Source organism: Folsomia candida, unplaced genomic scaffold, assembly GCF_002217175.1.
Source record: "Folsomia candida strain VU population unplaced genomic scaffold, ASM221717v1 Fcan01_Sc007, whole genome shotgun sequence".
NCBI lineage: Eukaryota > Metazoa > Arthropoda > Collembola > Entomobryomorpha > Isotomidae > Folsomia > Folsomia candida.
The window spans coordinates 1,373,154-1,392,654 of NW_019091199.1; the positions used below are offsets into that span (position 1 = coordinate 1,373,154).

Here is a 19,501-nt window from a genome sequence, read left to right on the forward strand (position 1 = left end):
AAGCTAGATTGATTGCCTTTGTTTTTGGTCTTTGGTTGGATACAACAAAGCTCGTTGTTGTTTGTGGGAATTGCAGTCTCGCTTGAAAAAAACGTGAGAACACAAAGGGTGGTCGAATTTACTTATTTTCTCCTCCGTATAACCGAGGTGTGAGGAGTAGACCAAGTTTCCATAAATAAGATGCTCATCATCCTCAATTATAGTGGAATCCCTATGTAGATCATAATTAACATTGGGCAAAGGCGAAAACCATTGTCTGGTTCTCTGCTATACAAAAATTGCCGTTTATGTGATTGACAGTTTAAAATATTTCATTGGCTTTTAGTCAATTTTAGTAAGAAAAAAGTTTTGTATTGTGCTGTTTACTTTGACCTGGGGATGTTTTACTCTTTCCGAAGCAAGAATACATACACAATGAAAGGGCGTAGGGGAAATTGTTTGTTGGTCGGTTGATTTTTTCATGCAATGTTTACAATTAGATGTGATTGCCTGGCTGCATTGCATTTTCAGCTTAGGTATGGATGTCGAACTAACATCCATATCAAAGCTTGGTAACTGAGATGGAATGAAACATGATTCCAGTTTTTTGTTGGTGCACCGGACGCACATTGCATTGTTCGTGTCAGAAATATACAGAATAACACGAGCTGAATTTCCGTCCGATTTGGACGAACGAAATTATTATTTTTTAGATTGATAAATGGCATTCTTTATGCAGACATATAACACGCGTCACATGAATCGATTCGATATTAAGCCGAGTCATATTTATACACGTGTGTATACTGTTTGCGGCTGTAAAACAAAATTCCAGCAGTTTTCAACCTCAAGTATTTATTTTTTTGTACTCTTTAAACCATGTGCAGAAAGAATGCGTCCGTACGTACGTGCGTAACAACGGTGCTTAAGCACTCAAGGTAGACGTTTTCAAGAATATGTGTACGAATCCAAGTAGAAGGTGAGATCGTTGGAGTTTTGTGTTGAACTTATCTCGTGGCGATGCATCGTGAAGGAAGAAGTTGTTGGATGAGAGCAAATGAAGTGGAGTGAGTGAAGAACTATTAGGTTTTGGTATGTTTGCATTCTTTGTCGATTCCGTCCAGGAGTTTTTTCTGCCTTCCTCTTGCGCCTTCTCCCCCACATTCAGACAGGCAGACACAGATGCAGAACATCCATCCACGCTGGTGGAAGAACAAGAGAGCGTTTCTTTGATTATGCTCCATCCTCCTTCTCCAGCAAAGTTTATCCTTAAGGGAGACCTAACAAACCAACAACGAGTTTCTACATCCTCGGGTTCCCTGCTCGTCTCAGCCAACTCGGTTGTTTCGATTTGAATCCTACATGTTTTTTTATATCCAGAAGTTACCGTTTTAATTTTCTGCTAATTATCGATGGATTGAATGAGAAGGTTTTTGAATATGGTTATAAAGAAATAAGTACTGGCACTGACAACAATTTTGAATTCTAGGAGTGTTGTTATTATTGCAGGTTAATAAATTCGTAAGATCCTTTTCTGGTTTTTATTCATTGTTAGTAGGACGGCAGGAGAGTGCTAAGGGTGGATGCCGTCGCGTCTGTGAAGGTGCCCGTCAATTTATAACTAATAACGAAGGTCGGGATCCTATTTATTTGAGAGCCTCAAAATGAATTGATGCCTCAATGTCGAGACTTGAGCATAATATGATGGTTATTTAGTGGACGAAGAGTGCCTTTGTCAGGTTACCTCAGTTTGTATTTTTTATTACCTGTTCCACTCTTGTACATGTATGTTTGACATTGTTTCTGAGCCTAAATGTATAAAATCTGATGGGATTTTCCATCCACTACTGCTAATAATAATTTCCGATTGTTGACTTCTTATCGTCGCTTGTTCTGTTCGATGGTAAAGTCGACCATAATTGTTTGACGATATGCGTCTCTGGTGTTTGGATGGAAAAGTAATTTAGCAAGATGGACAATAAACCTGCGCTGGTGTCTGACTTTATGCAATGTTTCAATGGGAATTGTTGGCAGCCATAAATCTTTGGCGTTGCTTCTTGGTTGTTTCGGAGCTTCTGTTGAATGGAGATACAATGCAAATGTAAAAGCAATAAGCAAATGGATTTCTGCTCCATGTCGAGAAATATATTGCATGGCCACTACCATTACCACCAACACCATAGGCCATAAAATACATTACAATTTTCCAACTAAGGCGTTTCATGTATATGCAAATGTTGGGGAAGAGTTTGTTCCTTCCGATGTTGTTGTTCTCTCTCTCTTGCAACTTTCCAACTTATTTCGTTCTTGAGCTTCTGATTCCTACCGGTGATATTATTCTAATGTTCTTTATTATGGTCAAATTTACACTCACACACACACCCATAACTCTCGTCGACCAAAGTGATTTAGTGGCAAAATTCACTAGAAGAATCTTTCAACGTTGATACACAGCACAAGAAATCCACTCGGCTTAAAAACATAACATTTTAAATTCAACCTTCAACACAATCCTCCGTATTTGGGAAGATTGCTGTGATTATTATGAAGAGGTTGGTCCCCGTTTGTTTTAATTTTGTGTGTTCCATTCACACAGGCAGATTTGCATCATTGTTTAAAGCACATGTGTAGGTATACGAAGTGTGTGCAGTGCAGTTGTTTTAATATCGAGGCGAGGTGAGGGCCCTTATTTGGACAGTTTTAGGAGGTACTAAATGATCATTATGCTGAAATCCTTAGCTGCATTTTGTTCATACCTAGTTTGTTCTCCGACAGAAATTTAAATTCTGGAATGGGGGTTGTCCCACGTACATACATATCCATCCACACATATGACATGGCGTTTTGCTTATTGTTTTCCAACTATAGAATCTCCTTCATTTATTAGGAGATAGTTTTGGCCGACGGGATATCTACTTCCATAAAGCGTTAGTGCCTGGGTCCCTGTGGCTCTCAATGCAAATTGCCCCGTAGAGGAGACAAAGAAGGAAGCAGGCAACGGTTGCATGCATGAATTTTCTGCATGAGTCTCACTTCGCCTGCACGTGACTTTCACGTACGCTTGCCATCAATCTCAAATTAAATGTCTTTGTATATTTGCAGTGTGCAAGTAAATTGAGTGAGTGAGCAGTACATACATCACTCATCAATAGTGGTTATCATGATAAGTGATCTTGATAAACACTATTAGTTAATTATTTTAGTTTGAGAAACTCCACCCACAGCGAGTAGCATATCAATTCGAATGTATTTTTTACGCTGAATCCAACGCCGTCAATGGTTTTGACCTGCGAGGCCCCCGTGACCTTGCCGTGACCGTGGGGGCCAAATATGGCTTATTCGTGATGTCGCACATCAATTCGAATGTATTTTTGAGGCTGAATCCGAATCCGTCAATAGCTTGGCGTTAATTGTAGAAGTTAACGGGGTTTATGGAACTTAACGGGAGCGTGAAGCGTGGGAATTTAAATAGTTAGCTATGCAGTTACTCCCACGCGACGGGAATTTAAGTAATTAGCTATTCAGCTACTCCCACAGTGGGAAATCAAATTGTACTGTGACCAGAGTAATTGAAATGCAGTATAACTTGGGCAAACCCTCACTCTGATGTATGTATGTGGTATGACAAAGTCTCCACTGGGAATTATTTCTGGGAACTGGGAATAAGTATAGTATGACGGATTTTTCGCTTTGGGCACACCCCCCCTAGAACCCGGCCTTGGCCGGGCTATACGCTAGTTAGTATGAAATGAGAAATATATAATTGTTGAATTGAGTTTGCAAGAGACATTGGTAAAGAAAAACAGTAAGAAATTGGGCTTTTATACACATTAGACATATTCGTATTCCTGTTGTACGTCTTGTATCTCATTGGAATATATGGGTTTGAAATATGTGTGCCCTATTTCTTTCAAGTGCATGCGAGACAATATGTACATGTTTTATGTAGTGGATCAGGTGTTATACAATTTTAGGTTAAAAAACACTTATGTAGGATTGATACCTTTTAAGGCCGAGACATAAAGTACACCTTGGTCGAGTTAGTTTGAGGTTATAAAAACAACAAGGCGACCGAAGGAAGCGACCCAAAATCTGGGATTAAATAATAAATATGAAAGTTGTTTTTTCTTCAAGTCTGTCTGGCTGGAACCTTGTGCATAATAATAAAATAATATAAACGGAGACATTTTACTGAAAAAAATAAGTAAGACGTCGCCATACATGCAATGCATAGATGTGTAGGCAAAATTTAGTGGCTGAAACTTTTAGGACGACATAATTGTTGGACATGAGGGGAATCGATGACAGGATACGACAGTTCTAAAACGCCTCCTGTATGACACACACTTACAGCATTGCTGATAAACTACTTAAGAATAGAGTGTCATATTACTTTTCTGGAACTATTTTGCAAAGTAGTCTGGCTCTGAAAAATATAGATGTTGTGGTTCCTCCTCCTTATCTGACATGACCTCAGCAAGCGAGGAAATGTAAATATTTGGTAAATTCGATCTTGTTTGTCGTTTTATTTTGGAACAATTTATCGCACACGGGTTGATGTCCCAGACTCGGTCGTTTATTCCATTGGTCCGTCAACCAGTTTGGTTTCATATCTACATGTAGCTCTCCCTCTGTTAGAATAAACAATTCCAGAAGACGTGATCTTTATGGTCATGTACAAAACCAATAAAAATGTTGTTAAAATAAAACTTTCTGCAGACCAGTGATAAAAACAACGTTTAACTAATAACGCAAATTCTTTGTAGTTACAACACTTTGTAATTCTAACCTTTTCCATTTTGTCATTACATACAAGGTTGCGCGAAAATGGGTAATAAATATTTCAGTACATAATATTATCCTTATTGCAGCTACTGGCTCGTAATAATTTACACTTTGATGGTGGAACTATTTTTTCCCCTTCTAGATACAAAATTCATGTCGTCGAAACTCGATTGGATAGATGACGATATTAAGTAGATAATTACGAGTATTGCGTTGCAAGAAAAATAAGGTTCCATGAATTCCTTATTAGCTGAGCATATGTATATCTGTCTGTGCTACACACATCATACATGCTAGGTTGCGTTACGATTAGTATTGATTTAAGATGAGCACAAGTCCCAATGCAATCTTCTTCCCGTAATTATGAACTTCTCTGATGAATGGGAATTAAGATTGGGTAGATTGGATTTCTACGCAATTATTGAGACTAAATCCAGGGTGGAATGGAAATCTAAGAAAGGCATAAAATCTGGTCTAGTTTGGAGTTTGACCACACTGTTAGCTGGTGATACGTAACATAATATGAGGTGGCCTGAAGTTTAATTAATTTAAGAATTCTACGAGTCGTGGTCAACAACTTTGACAAAGTGAAATGTACTTATCCCTGGGGAATAAAAAACTTCTCTCGGTCATGTTCTGGTCTGGTTCTGTGCTTGGTGGTCAGCTCAACTCCCATTTAGATATCCAATACTGATCTTGAGAGTGAAAGAGGAGATTGGAAGAAGTGTTGTCCAAATTTTACTTTTGGTGAAGCGGTGCCTACACTGAATGTTCGCAATTTTGTTCAAAACTTCAATTAGATATATGCTTGCATTGAAGGATACCAGTATGACAAAGGTATGTGTGTGTATATGTACGTATGACGCTTTTCCCAACTGTGCTTTCCGATTTACGAGCCCTCCTGGTTTTGTAAGGAATTGAAAAAAAAATCCCAGAGTTTGGCAAGAAAACCATCGATAATTCATTCCAAGTGTGATCCCGTCTTAAATAACTTTGTCCATGAGGAGGTGGTCACATCCAGCATTTCAATTCACATTCCACCCTCTGGAAAAGATCCACAGATAAAATAATGTTCCAAATCAGGTCCAAATTAACTGCAGCGGTTGTATCCTGCCACCGAGGATCGTATTTGTTGTGTGTGTGTGTGGACTAATGATAATGCTGCTGCCTCTGCTTTCACTTTCTCCGTATGGAACATTGCATTTCCTTGCGGTGGTGGTGCACCCCCAACTCTGAAATTCTCTCTTCGAGTTATTTGGCGAAGGAGTAAAAGATGTCTCTTAAAATGGGTTTATTTATGAAGGGACGTGAGTTTAATTTAATCCTGCCGAAATTGTTAATAGAGGTTGTGGAGGTGGTCGTAAAGAAGGAGCGCGTGTTTTTCCAATCCGACGATGAAAGGAAAAGAGAGATCATGCAGCGAGGAGAAAGCGAGGACGATTAATCTTTCGTCCTTTGCGATTTGAGCCTCAGTCTGAAACATGTAATAATATCATGCGGGCCTTCCCTCGCCTCAAAATTACTGATCCCATAATATCCAACGCCATCATAATGCGTCCATGGACTTCCACCCGCCCCCGTCGCCTGCCTCCCTCTCCAATCTGTTCGCCTCAGATATGAAACGAAATAATGGGAATTACTCGCTGAATTATAAATGACAATTAAATAATAATTAGAGGGGTCATAAGTATTAAATGAAACGATGAGATTGGGACATCTTTTCCGCAGAGACTGGGATAAAACGGACGATTTAATATGATCATTCCTACTCTCAAACAATCCAACTGAAAAGAATTGTATTTTTTAGCCATCTCTTCCCATTTTGCTAGACAATAGGGCGACAGTTTAATGTCGTCAGCTCTAAATTTTAGTTATGCTAGACGAGCCGGATTTTCTCCGTCTATTTCATTTTTACTGGTGTCTCTTTTTATGTATATAAATACATAGTTATAATCTTGCTATACGACTTTCGCATAAAATCCACACGCAAACGACGCAGTGAAGGAGAACACTACGCCTGCCAAAGTTGACGAGCTGGATGAGGTCTTTGGGAAGGGGAATGGATGACACGTAATAAAAATCGGAACAATTGAAATGACTGGGAATGCGATCTGCTATGATGACGATGATGGAAGAGCGAGGAGTAAGTAATGAAGGCAGTGCGCATAGTGTGTGCAGTGTCGGTCTCGTTAACACAATTCAACTCATCCCTCACTTATTCCTCCTTCTCCAACTTATCCGTGGCTGATATATTTAGTAGCAGGGAAGGAGAAAGAGGAAGAAAGAAGAGATTAAAGTTTAGGTCAAAGGAGGAGGACGAGGCGTGTTCATTTTCCTGTCGGCAATATTTCATCTCTTGACTGAAATTCGTTATGCGGAAATACGTTTTTTTTATTCTTTCTCTGGTTTCATTTTCCTTCCTTTCGGTTTTTAGTCAGCACGACCCGTTGTCACGCTGGCTGAATCCGGATACAATGAATGAATGCCGGCTCACGATGAAACGAACTCCTGAATATTCTTTAGTACTTGACGGAGAAAGTATTTAAATGAGCTCTGTTGACTTCTACGTATTCCCATCTAATTCGCCTTGTAGAACAAGGAACACTTTGACATTTTTCCGGCTTAACTTATCTTAATATTATGTGCTCTTATCAGCTTTACGTCTGTTACTGTTGATTATCTGCACCATTTTATTCTGAGACATTTAATAACATAGCGAAGCACTGAACGTCGCATAATCCATGCAAATTGTGTTTTATAACAACCGCTATTATATTCCTTGTGGGAATGCATACAAACGCTCTACAAACGATAAGAACCAGTGAATTCGAACTTGGCTCATCCTTGTTTTTCCTCAGGGATTGAATGTCGGTGTAACTGGGTCAGATGGGTTATGCTAGTTAAGTAGTCAGGCCATTAGTTCAGTGTTGTGCATTAGTTTTTAGGCGGCTTGCTTGCTTTCCTGGCTGTTTCTGATAACCCTTTTTTAACTCAATTCAACGTGACTCCAAGGACAATACACGTTATGGGAGCTGTACATGCAGCGAATATCGTATACCAACCTCCGTCGCTGCTTTTGCTGCTGCTGCTCAGCTCAAGTCCGGCATCTGTTTGAACATTACCTTTCTTTCCCCCTAGACGAGTGAAGGAAGGAAAGCAGGAAAGGCCGCATGTGTGTTTAATGTCGCTCCACTGTTGATATTTTTTCTAATTTTTTGTTTAAATTGTAAATCGTTTCGAGACGATGAGCATTAATCATAAATCCAGGAAGTGGTTGAGTAAACAGAATACGTTTTACTTTTTAGACGACCGACTTGCAGCGAGGAGTTTAGTTAACGGAGTGAAAGTGGTGGTAGATATTTTCATCCTTTGGATGATTAAGTAAACTTGTCCTTCTGTCAGTGTCGCACTTTTTATGCATCAGCAATGAGGCTCACTGTTCACCATACAGTTTCATTTCGGGAAAAGCAGTGTCGTCGATGCGGAAGTTTTATAATGCTGGGCCACCCTGCTGCGTGCCATGTAAATTTGTATGATCCCCGTCGTCGTCATCTTGTGTGTTGCGCTATGGCTGACCTACTCTTTTTGGTTTTTGGCACCAGTTCACCCACTCGCTCGCAGTCCTCCACAGAATTCGCATTTTATTGCTCGGGTTTCTTAGTTGAGTTGAGTTTCGAATAAATGCAACCTGGGAGTCTTGCTTGTGTGTGGTTTAGAGATTTTCTTAGATATTTAGATTGACTAGAACAAGTTTCGTTGTTGGAAAATGTTTACTCGGTCGTCTCGTGCTGGTCCTGTTTACTGTTGCATTTGGTTCTTCCTGTCCTGCTGGTCTTGCTCCGTTTCAGATATTGAAGGAAAAAGGACACATGTTGACAACGAACGTTTCACAACAATTTTGACGTTGATTCATTCCATGTGCTCTACTCGTTTTTTAGCAAGGCCAAACTTGACAAGGAGTTATAAATGTGTGAAATTTTTGATGAAATTTGATGAAATTTTTGTGTGTTTGATTTTTCACGGAAAAAGCGGAAAATTTGTGACCTACTTTACTTTCCACCTTAATAAATCACCACCAGATCTCAAAACTGGAGGAATTTAATTTACCAAATGTCAAAACATGTTGAGAAAGGAAGAACAAACCGGAGATGACAGATTTCACAGTCTGATAACAAAAATATGAATTTCCCGACAACCTAGTCGATTGAATTCATGTTTGATTTCCTTGAATGTCACATAATTTGAGAGAGCTATGTCATTCACTTGTTCAAATTTCTAATTGAATTTCAGAATTTGACGTAGGGAAAACCTTCTTGGTTCGCATAATAATAAAAGTTTGTTTGCAACTCTTCAAGTCCGAGCAAGTCACGGAGGATAGTTTTCACAGCAGTCTCTCAACTTTGAGTCAGATACGATTGTTTTGTGCATCATTTGTCTGCTCTTCTTGGAATCATGTTTTGAACGTGTTTGTTTTCACATTATGATTGGCTCCCGTCTAATAATAATATGAATCTATCCATCATTTTGGGGAATTCCATTATATAAATCATTTAACGAGCTCTTCTTTCTGTGCTCATAATATCCTCTAATTTATCAGACGGTCTGTATTGTCTTGGATGACCCATTTATCTTCCTCTCGATACAAGAACGAGCTTATAGCGCGCTGAGTGAGTGAATCTTATTGAACTAGTCTCTTAAGCCCGCAATGCGGGCTCTAATCACAACGATTTTATTATTTTATTACGAAAAACGTTCAGTCACGACGCTATGGGTGTGACCACGAAAACCGTTCAGTCACGACTCTAAAGGGGGTGCCCACGAAAAACGTTCTTCACGACTTTAAAGGGGGTGGCCACGAAAAACGTTCAGTCACGACTCTAAATTGGGGTGGCCACGAAAACCGTTCAGTCACGACTCTAAATGGGGGTGCCCACGAAAAACGTTCTTCACGACTCTAAAGGGGGTGCCGACGAAAAACGTTCTTCACGACTCTAAAGGGGGTGGCCACGAAAAACGTTTAGTCACGACTCTAAAGGGGGTGGCCACGAAAAACGTTCTTCACGACTCTAAAGCGGGTGGCCACGAAAACCGTTCAGTCACGACTCTAAAGTGGGTGCCCACGAAAAACGGTCTTCACGACTCTAAAGGGGGTGGCCACGAAAACGTTCTTCACGACTCTAAAGGGTGTGGCCACGAAAAACCTTCAGTCACGACTCTAAATGGGGGTGGCCACGAAAACCGTTCAGTCAGGACTCTAAATGGGGGTGCCCACGAAAAACGTTCTTCACGACTCTAATGGGGGTGGCCACGAAAAACGGTCTTCACGACTCTAAATGGGGGTGGCCACGAAAACCGTTCAGTCACGACTCTAAATGAAGGTGCCCACGAAAAACGTTCTTCACGACTCTAAAGGGGGTGCCGACGAAAAACGTTCTTCACGACTCCAAAGGGGGTGGCCACGAAAAACGTTCTTCACGACTTTAAAGGGGGTGGCCACGAAAAACGTTCAGTCATGACTCTAAAGGGGGTGGCCACGAAAACCGTTCAGTCACGACTCTAAAGTGGGTGCCCACGAAAAAAGGTCTTCACGACTCTAAAGGGGGTGGCCACGAAAACGTTCAGTCACGACTCTAAAGGGTGTGGCCACGAAAAACGTTCAGTCACGACTCTAAATGGGGGTGGCCACGAAAACCGTTCAGTCAGGACTCTAAATGGGGGTGCCCACAAAAAACGTTCTTCACGACTCTAAAGGGGGTGCCGACGAAAAACGTTCTTCACGACTCTAAAGGGGGTGGCCACGAAAAACGTTTAGTCACGACTCTATGGGTTTACCACGAAAAACGTCCGGTCACGACTCTATGGGTTTACCACGAAAAACGTTAGGTCACGACTCTAAAGGGGGTGGCCACGAAAACCGTTCAGTCATGACTCTAAAGGGGGTGGCCACGAAAACCGTTCAGTCACGACTCTAAAGTCGGTGCCCACGAAAAACGGTCTTCACGACTCTAAAGGGGGTGGCCACGAAAACGTTCAGTCACAACTCTAAAGGGGGTGGCCACGAAAACGTTCAGTCACGACTCTAAAGGGGGTGGCCACGAAAAACGTTCAGTCACGACTCTAAAGGGGGTGGCCACGAAAACCGTTCAGTCACGACTCTAAAGGGGGTGGCCACGAAAACGTTCAGTCACGACTCTAAAGGGGGTGGCCACGAAAAACGTTCAGTCACGACTCTAAAGGGGGTGGCCACGAAAAACGTTCAGTCACGACTCTAAAGGGGGTGGCCACGAAAACCGTTCAGTCACGACTCTAAAGGGGGTGGCCACGAAAACGTTCAGTCACGACTCTAAAGGGGGTGGCCACGAAAAACGTTCAGTCACGACTCTAAAGGGGGTGGCCACGAAAAACGTTCAGTCACGACTCTAAAGGGGGTGGCCACGAAAAACGTTCTTCAGGACTCTAGGGGTTAATCACGGAAAACGTTCGGTCACAACTCTGAAGTATGGCATTGTTCTAACGTTTTAAGAACGTTTAGGCACTTAAAGCAAAAGCCCGCCCTCTAGCGCTGAAAACCAGCCAACATCCGATAGGAGGCGCTTGTAGGTAATTAAAATTAGTAAGGCACAGGTCAAGTGTCAACTATACCGTGGGGCACAGAGGTCACAGGTCAAGTATAGTGGATGTGCCCAGGTCACAGGTTAAATGTCAAATCTAGTGGGTGTGCCAAGGTCACAGGTCAAATGTCAAGTGTAGTGGGTGTGCCCAAGTCATAGGTCAAGTGTAGCGGGTGTGCCCAAGCCACAATTCTGAGTGTCAACTCTGTAAAGTGTCAACTTTATTGGTTGTACGCAGGTCGCAGGTCAAATGTCAAGTCCAGGGGGGTGTTCCAAGGTCATAGGTCCAATGTCAAGTCCAGGGGGGTGTTCCAAGGTCATAGGTCCAATGTCAAATCTAGTGGGTGTGCCAAGGTCACAGGTCAAATCTAGTGGGTGTGCCAAGGTCACAGGTCAAATCTAGTGGGTGTGCCAAGGTCACAGGTCAAATCTAGTGGGTGTGCCAAGGTCACAGGTCAAATCTAGTGGGTGTGCCAAGGTCACAGGTCAAATGTCAAGTCTAGTGGGTGTGCCCAGGTCACAGGTAAAGTGTCAAGTTTAGGGGGTGTGCCCGTTCATTTGATCAAGTCTCGGCAGATCTAAAGGGTGTGTTTCGTTGTTATCGTGTTCGTCAACGTTTTGACACTTTAGCGAAAAACGCCCTCTAGAAACGAAAAATGTAACATAGTGCCCCAACTGCCGCTAGGTGACATTAGCTTGGACAATGTGAGACACGTGGGTTATCAAGCGCCAAGTTCAACTGGTAACACACACCACTGCACAATTCTTGGTTCTGATTCCTCTTCTGATTTCCTTTCCCCATTCATGAGAATTTATCGTCCTTGATGGCCCATTTGTGGGATTGGTTTCGCTTCGATTGATTCAATTCAATTCTGAAAGAAGTACGAGATAACCCTCTTAAAGCTATGAATGTGCGGTTGGGTGGTTGGTCTGTGCAGGTGTAAAGACTGGAGGAAAGTATCGATATATGTATTCGTAATGTTGCGGCTTTGGCGGAATTTATAGTCGATCCCATCCTCTAAGGAGGCAATCAATACTGTCTTTCTTCGCCTTCTGCTTTGACACTTGGGTGATTTTAAGGCTGAATTTACCTACGTTTACTCACTCCCTTACACTGTGGAGAAAATTGATGTACTTACATATGATTTCATGTGCGTGGAATGGAAATGGGTTTATGATTAAATATTCAAACAGTGGGTAGGATAGTGATAATTGCCCTGCTTTACACAGAAAATACAATGTGCGACATTGTGCGTGACAGGGCAGATGAGTCTTTCGAGTTGTAAATTCTGTCAACATAATGATTTCAATGAAACCGTGTTGCACATACTCATCTTCAACGAGCTGTGAGGTATATATATTTTTATGTTGTTGGTCCTTATCGTCATACGCAGACAAGACTTGTTAAATTCAACACAATGTTGTGACTTGGTCTGAGCTACGTAGTAGATGATCGTGTGTGAAGAATTTTAAAGTTACGTTTTTCTTTGTCTGCTCACGATGAGGTCGGGTCGTCAAATAAATACGGCGATGAGTGGTGGCGGTGGCAGACACGACGACGGTAATTTGAGTGCTGGGTACGTTATTCACCGGACTATGTAGCTTCCATCACGAAAGATATCATGAACTCGACTTAAATAGCATACAAATTCCTCCATTTGGAATAATAGAAAAAAGAAGCTCTGCTGCTTCTTGTTGATAAATAGCTAAATAAGAGGCAAAGATAATGTCCACTAATAATCAGTCATGACATGAAGGAAGCTGAGGGAAGACCAAAACCTGAACTGGACCCGTTTTTTAAATGAACCAAAATTAATTCCTTTTCCTTCTGAGCCTCTCAACATTCACCAAAGTAATGATAATAATATTCTTCTGACAACCGATCGTTGAGTGGAGTTGACCCACTCTAATAATGGTTCACAAACTGAAGGGACGTGGACAGCATGGTTCGTTCGTGGAAGAGTAGGAAAATAATAAGGAGGAGAGGGCACGAACTGGACAGAAGGGGTGGATTGAGTCGGAGGCTGCTTAAATAACTCGATCGCTTGATGCGTGAGTGTGTGTGGGCTACGGATAAGAAGAATGATTCTCGGATGATGATAGTTTTTGCCCACTCGCTGGAATAAAAGAATGGAAAGCCGAGAACGTGAGTCGAGAAGTAGAGAATTCTTTCGAACCACCACCAAAGAATCGTTCTGCTTCCTCTTATCCTAAATCTGTGCCACTATATCATTATATCATCCACATTGCAGTGGAGATCGCAGTGAGCAAGGCTAGAAATGGAAGGAAATCATCATCGGGAAGTTCTAAAGCACAATAAGCGACCCGTTAGTTACGCGAGAGAGAGATTGTGCATTTATACACGGGATAAGAGTTGGATCCAGTGCTGTACTGACGAGCTATAACTAATGGCAATGATAATAGTCGACTTTTTCTTCCTTCATCTGCATTTTCTTGTCTGCTTTCGGTAAGTTGTTGGATAGAGAAAGGGGTGGAAAGGGGATACCTTGTTCTATCCATAGATCGATCTCGTCTCCTCAGCTACATATACGTATGTGCATGCAGATCATTCAGCCTTCTTTGCTGTGTCAGTAAATTCTACTTAACTTTCGTCAAGAAGAAAATGTTATGCAATGCATGGAGTGGAGTAGTTGATGATGAGACGGCTTTTTTATTCTTTTTTATGCTTATTTGAACAAGTTTGGCTAGAAGTTGAGTCAGTTGGTCAGGCAGACAGGAAACATATTCTCTGCTCCAGCCATTCCATTCTCATGTTTTGCTTACTCCTTAAATTTTTCGGATTAAAATAATTGATGCTGACGTCAAGCGAAACGCCAAGTTGTCGACGTATGAAGTGAAAATAAATGGTAAAGGGTTTAAATTATTTCAATAATGTTTAAATCATTTCTTTTTGGAATATTGTCCGACACTGAGAATAGAATAGCGAAGGGAAGTAGTTTAATAAAACATGTCGGAAGGAGCAGCGGATCGATGACCTGTGAATATTTGGCAAACTCTTTAAAAAAGCATATATAATATGTATAAAAGGTGGTCCAGATCTTTCCCATTTTTATAAAGTATGTCATCATCTTTATTGTAATTCAAGTGTTCTAGTTGTCGAGTGGAAGGTGAAGACTTTTGAAAATGGGACGGAACGTGGCCCTCAAAGTCACATTTCACTCTCTGAATGGGTGTGCAAGTCCTGAAAATTGACTGAGCATATTTTGGCCATGAGAAATATTGTACGTTCAAATGTAGGTTGAATATTTCAAAATTCTTTGCGTTGGTACACCCTTCATCGGACCTTACGTAGCCATATGCCAGCAGAGATAGAGACTTCATTTTTATGGCTCAAGAACTATGATGAGTTACTATTTTTGAGGCCAGTGTGTGACGCTGTCGGTTGTGGTATATTTGGCACGATTTTGAGCAGTTAGCAAATTATCTGTAAAAATGGATTGAGACGTAAGTACTCGAGTGGAACTTTTTCGCTTGACTCGGCTGTTGACACAGGGATCAGATTTGCTGCTGTGCTTAAATATATACAACTTTTACTTCATGACCGTTGGAACACAGCCATTTGGTGTTTCTCACAATTTAGTTCGTATAATCCCAAGAAATATGTCTGCTCTCAAACAAACTTGTCCACGTCAGCTGGTATTTTATCAAGTCTGGGGAAAGTAGAAAACTTGAGTTGATGTGAATCGGCGGAGCAGAGAGGAAAATGGAGACTTAAAGGGCAGAAGTGGACATCATTTTGCTCAGACAATTAATGGCACTTCTATTCTATTCATTGGACCAGCAGTGATGAAAGTAGCATCAGGGTGGGTATTGCAGAACAAAGGCTTGTTGTTTCGAGGAAAGGGGGAGAACATGTACAAGACGGATGAAGTGAGTGAAAGCACTCCTCTGCGAGTCGGAGAATTGGCTTTCACGATGTTCTTCCTGCTGCCTCACTTGATAAGCAAGTACAAGAGCAAAGGCTGGTGGGTATGGGTGCACGTGTCGTGTTGTCGTGCCCTACATATGTATGCTGCTCTTCTATAGTCAAATAGTGGCATTTTCTTATCTCGTCAATTCAAGAATCTCAGCGAGTCCATCATCAGGGCATTTCAAATGCTGGTAGGCTTGGAGAAAAGTGAATATTCCTCCTCTCAGAAAGAGGAAACTGCTGGTGAAAGTGCAACATGGCCAATTTCTCTTTCTCCCTCGTGCTTTCCTCGCCCTGGCATTTCTCCCATGAAGCGCATGCACATCTGATATAAATGAATAAAACACAAGAGAAGTTGGCAACGCGGAGAGAGAATCCTCTGGAAAAACTTTTTAAAATATTTCTACGGTCAGTTCGGCCGATTCGGAGGACGAGGAGATAGGAGAAAGTTTTGAGAATAAATTGCCCAGAGGCGAGTTCACCAGGCCACGCGGCAGTATTCATTGCCACCGCCACACCATTTGTTGCAACTATACACACACAAAGTCGGAATTTAATAAATATGGAATGGCGGTTGCTTACGCTAGCCAGAACCCCTCTCCTAATCCCAATGCTGCCAATAAATACAGAGTTTTGGTCTGACATACCAATATATTTGTATTTATACGATGTCTAGTTGCACCTCTAGATTTGTAATTTTTTACAGGAAATGATCCTGGTTAAAAAAGTTGGGTGAGAGGGCTAGAAAGTGGGTTAATAGTTGAAATGACATTCTAGCAACTTATTCCAGCTCATTCCTCGACCATGTCCGCACTTGGAACAAATTTCTACAAATGATCCCAACTAACCCAGAACGTGATAAAAAGAGAGAAAAGTAAACTGATTGAGAAACACTTGCCCATTTGCGGTTTTAGCGTGTGGGCTGGCCAACAGGAGCCAGTCTTGCGGCTGATGTTAATGATTCAGATAAATTGGTGGCTGTTTGGATGGAGGAGGGCGGATTGAGAGTGAGAAATGTGTTGGGTTGGGTGGTGGTAAGTGATCCTGCAAGACTTTCTCCGTGTCCGTCCTCGGCTCGTTAGGAGGATTGGGTTCGAGTTGCTCCTAAAATTTCACTTTGCACAACATCGCCACTTGGCCAATTGGTCTTATTGCACAATACTCCCACTTACGTCCAGGCGGTGGAGTTGGACCCTGGATTTCATTTCACTCATTTACTCGTGCTCACTCGTACTTCGCTTGGCGTGAATGGAATGTAAAATGAAAAAAAGCCTAAGAAATGCAATTAAATAGTGTGTTTCGAGGTTGCATTTTGACTCGGTTTGAGACCAGAAAATTTGTCACACGTTAGTTTCTCTTCTTGATTTAAAATGGATCAAATAACCTCGAATTTTTCAAACTTTACTTGCATAATATGTATGAATGAAGTATGGTGTTCCTTGTTTTCTATGCAAATACATACAGCCGCATTGGAACATTCAAATTCCATTTTTTTGCATGTGTACGAATATGTTTGCAAAATACATATATTGATTTTTTAACTGTAATATCTAACTGGAGGTCCATATTTCTTTCTTTTCGTTACATATTTACATCCACTGCAAATGCTACCGTCAACCGTGAAATATATTTTTAAAAATATATTCCACTTAAACATATTTTGTTGGACTAACAAAAGTACTCAGAGACTCAGACATCCCACCACGGGAATCTATAGACTTAAAGATCGTTCTCGAAAATCCCTGGCTCGAACTGAATTTAAGTTGTTTCAATTAAAATTAATCTCATTGTTGTAATAATTCGAGATAACCCAGCTCACTCGACTCCATTATGCATACTTTGGGATAATTCAACCAAATGTGTGGTTCAACACCAGCCTGTGTTGATTGGTGTGGTCGATTGGTTGGTCGCAGATGCAACAAAAGGTTCACAATATCCGGTAGTGAAATGACTACCCCTCATCTCCTTCCTGATGATGAGGAGATGATCATCTAATCTCATTTGTCATTTGTGGACTTGGTGCATGGAGCATAACTATTTTGTGCTTTAAGCCTAGTCTGAAATTTGCGGGTACGCGTACTACTTATAATTTCGGCTGGCTCATGGTGTTGGGTGAACATGAAGTGTGTGTGTGTGCGTGTGTGAAAGAGGAGAAATATAATTACTGGAGATGAGGCAGCAGCAGATGGCCGCATATAAATTTAAACATTGTTTTCACTTGGGTGAATGTTTTTACATGAAGACCATCATCATCCACGTGCTACTTGTGCAAATGCGAAATTCACTTTCGCTCGTTCTTTCATGGTTCCTGCGTACTTATTTTGCATAATGTTCATGCTTTGTTGAGTCATTATTTGTCCCATGTTCGCTAATCAGCGCCAGCCTTATACATAGCTTTTGGTGATTAGAAGATTTTCCATTCTGTGTGAAACTATCTTCATAATGGGTTATGCAAATTACGTGGTGGAGGAATAGATCGGTTAATTGATTCCAGAAATGAAAGTGAAATGAAAATGCAAGGGTTTTCACCACTTGCATATTTTCAGTATATTTTCTAATTTAAATTAAATTGGGATTATGGTTGGTTTAGTCTGGTCATCCCGGTTAGTGGTTGTGCTTGTCAAGATTGGGATTATCTCCCCCGTACGCGGATACAAATTTAAATTAAGGAACTTGATTATCTCGTGGAATATGCAGTCGAGGAGTGTCTTGTATTTAGTCTTGTATATAATTCACGGTGTATCTAGAAGAAGACACTCTTGACATGGTGCATAATTTTAAGAATTGCTTGCACATAAATATTTAATGGCTTCGTTTTTGCCTGGGCTGATTTGATTTGACTTGCGAGTGAGTAATGCAGTTACCTCTTCAGAGTTGGTTCTTTCGTGGAGATTTACGGCTTTCGCCCAATGTGATTGTATTTGTGCTTTAAACGCATTTTCGAGACTGGTTTGCTGTCTGAAATGGTGAATATCCCATATTTCGTGAGCTAGGGAGCTATGACTGACAAGACAAAGTTGTTTATTGACTCGTTCCATTTTTTACCCTCAAAGATAAGCTTCCATTTATTGTAAGTAAATGGAGTTATGCTTTTAGCCTTATTCTTCTTCTTTCGCCTACAAGTTTGCTTTCTTTTCTGTGTAAATTGCTTTCTGCTCACTTCCACTTGATGGCACACCAAACGTCAAAAGCCTCGAGATTTCTTCAGCAGGTCAATAAATTATTGCTATCATCATCTCTGTAAACAGACAGTAGTGGTGGTGGTAATGCTAAATTGTGCTGCATTTGTATAATGGCTTAGAAAATGGGGATGGGAATTTCGCTATGGGACGCAAGAGACCCAAAAGTTGGCAGAGTTTTAGACATAATGCTCCTACTTTTTACCCATAATACATAAAAGTAGAGAGAAAAGTATGCACGGTACAAGCCAGACGAAGGAGAGAAGACGAAAATGTTTATGTTTCTTACAGAGTAAGAAAAGCACCCCACTGACGAAATTTTGATTTGTTTGTTACAGCTGTCATCCAAAATAGACCAAGATTTGTTTTTGGAGGATGAAGGTTCGGGAGTGGGGTCGAGAGGGATGGACGACCTGGAAATATCCGGTTCGGGGAATGGTGACGATGATGAGGATACGACCGTAAAGTTACCTCCCCCGCCAAAAACCACACCCAAGAGCGCCGTCGGCCCCATCGACATCACAGAAACGGGGAAAGCAGATGTGGGAGGAGACGACATCAACTTTCCGACAGGCGAGGGAACAAACATTTTCAATCACAAGGAGGACACTCCTGCCTCCTTCTTCTCTCAGCCTGGTATTCTGGCAGGTAAGAAGCAAGCAGTGATATTCTTAATGCATTATTGTAATTATGCTAATTTCACGACAAAGTTGGCAAATTTCCGAGTTTTGTATCAATCGTCGGAAACTTTCACCGAAAATATTATTATTATTATTATTCCTCTCTTTTATTTTACGTTCTATGCAGTCAAGTAGAAAATGCTCAGCTTTTTTGGGGAACAATAGGTTTCGTAAGGAGAAGTTTGTGAGAATGGAAAATTAAATACGGAGCACAGTTGAGTGAATGATGGTCAAAGAATGGAGAAAGTGGGATTAAGTAGATGTGGATAATAAATCGATAAGGCCAAGTGTTTCTATTCTGTCCATGTCTCAAGAATTATCAAGTTCCGTAACGAC

At 41.2% G+C, this 19,501-nt stretch overlaps 1 protein-coding gene across 2 annotated transcripts in view; it reads left to right on the forward strand.

Moving 5' to 3' along the window:
- LOC110851724 (syndecan) overlaps positions 1 to 19,501 on the forward strand; it is a 55,554-nt gene that overhangs the window by 31,527 nt on the left and 4,526 nt on the right. For both annotated transcript variants that reach the window (XM_035854001.1, XM_022099613.2), the window contains exon 3: positions 18,824 to 19,133. In XM_035854001.1, coding sequence (XP_035709894.1) covers positions 18,824 to 19,133 — 310 coding nt within the window. The remainder of the gene's footprint in view (positions 1 to 18,823; positions 19,134 to 19,501) is intronic.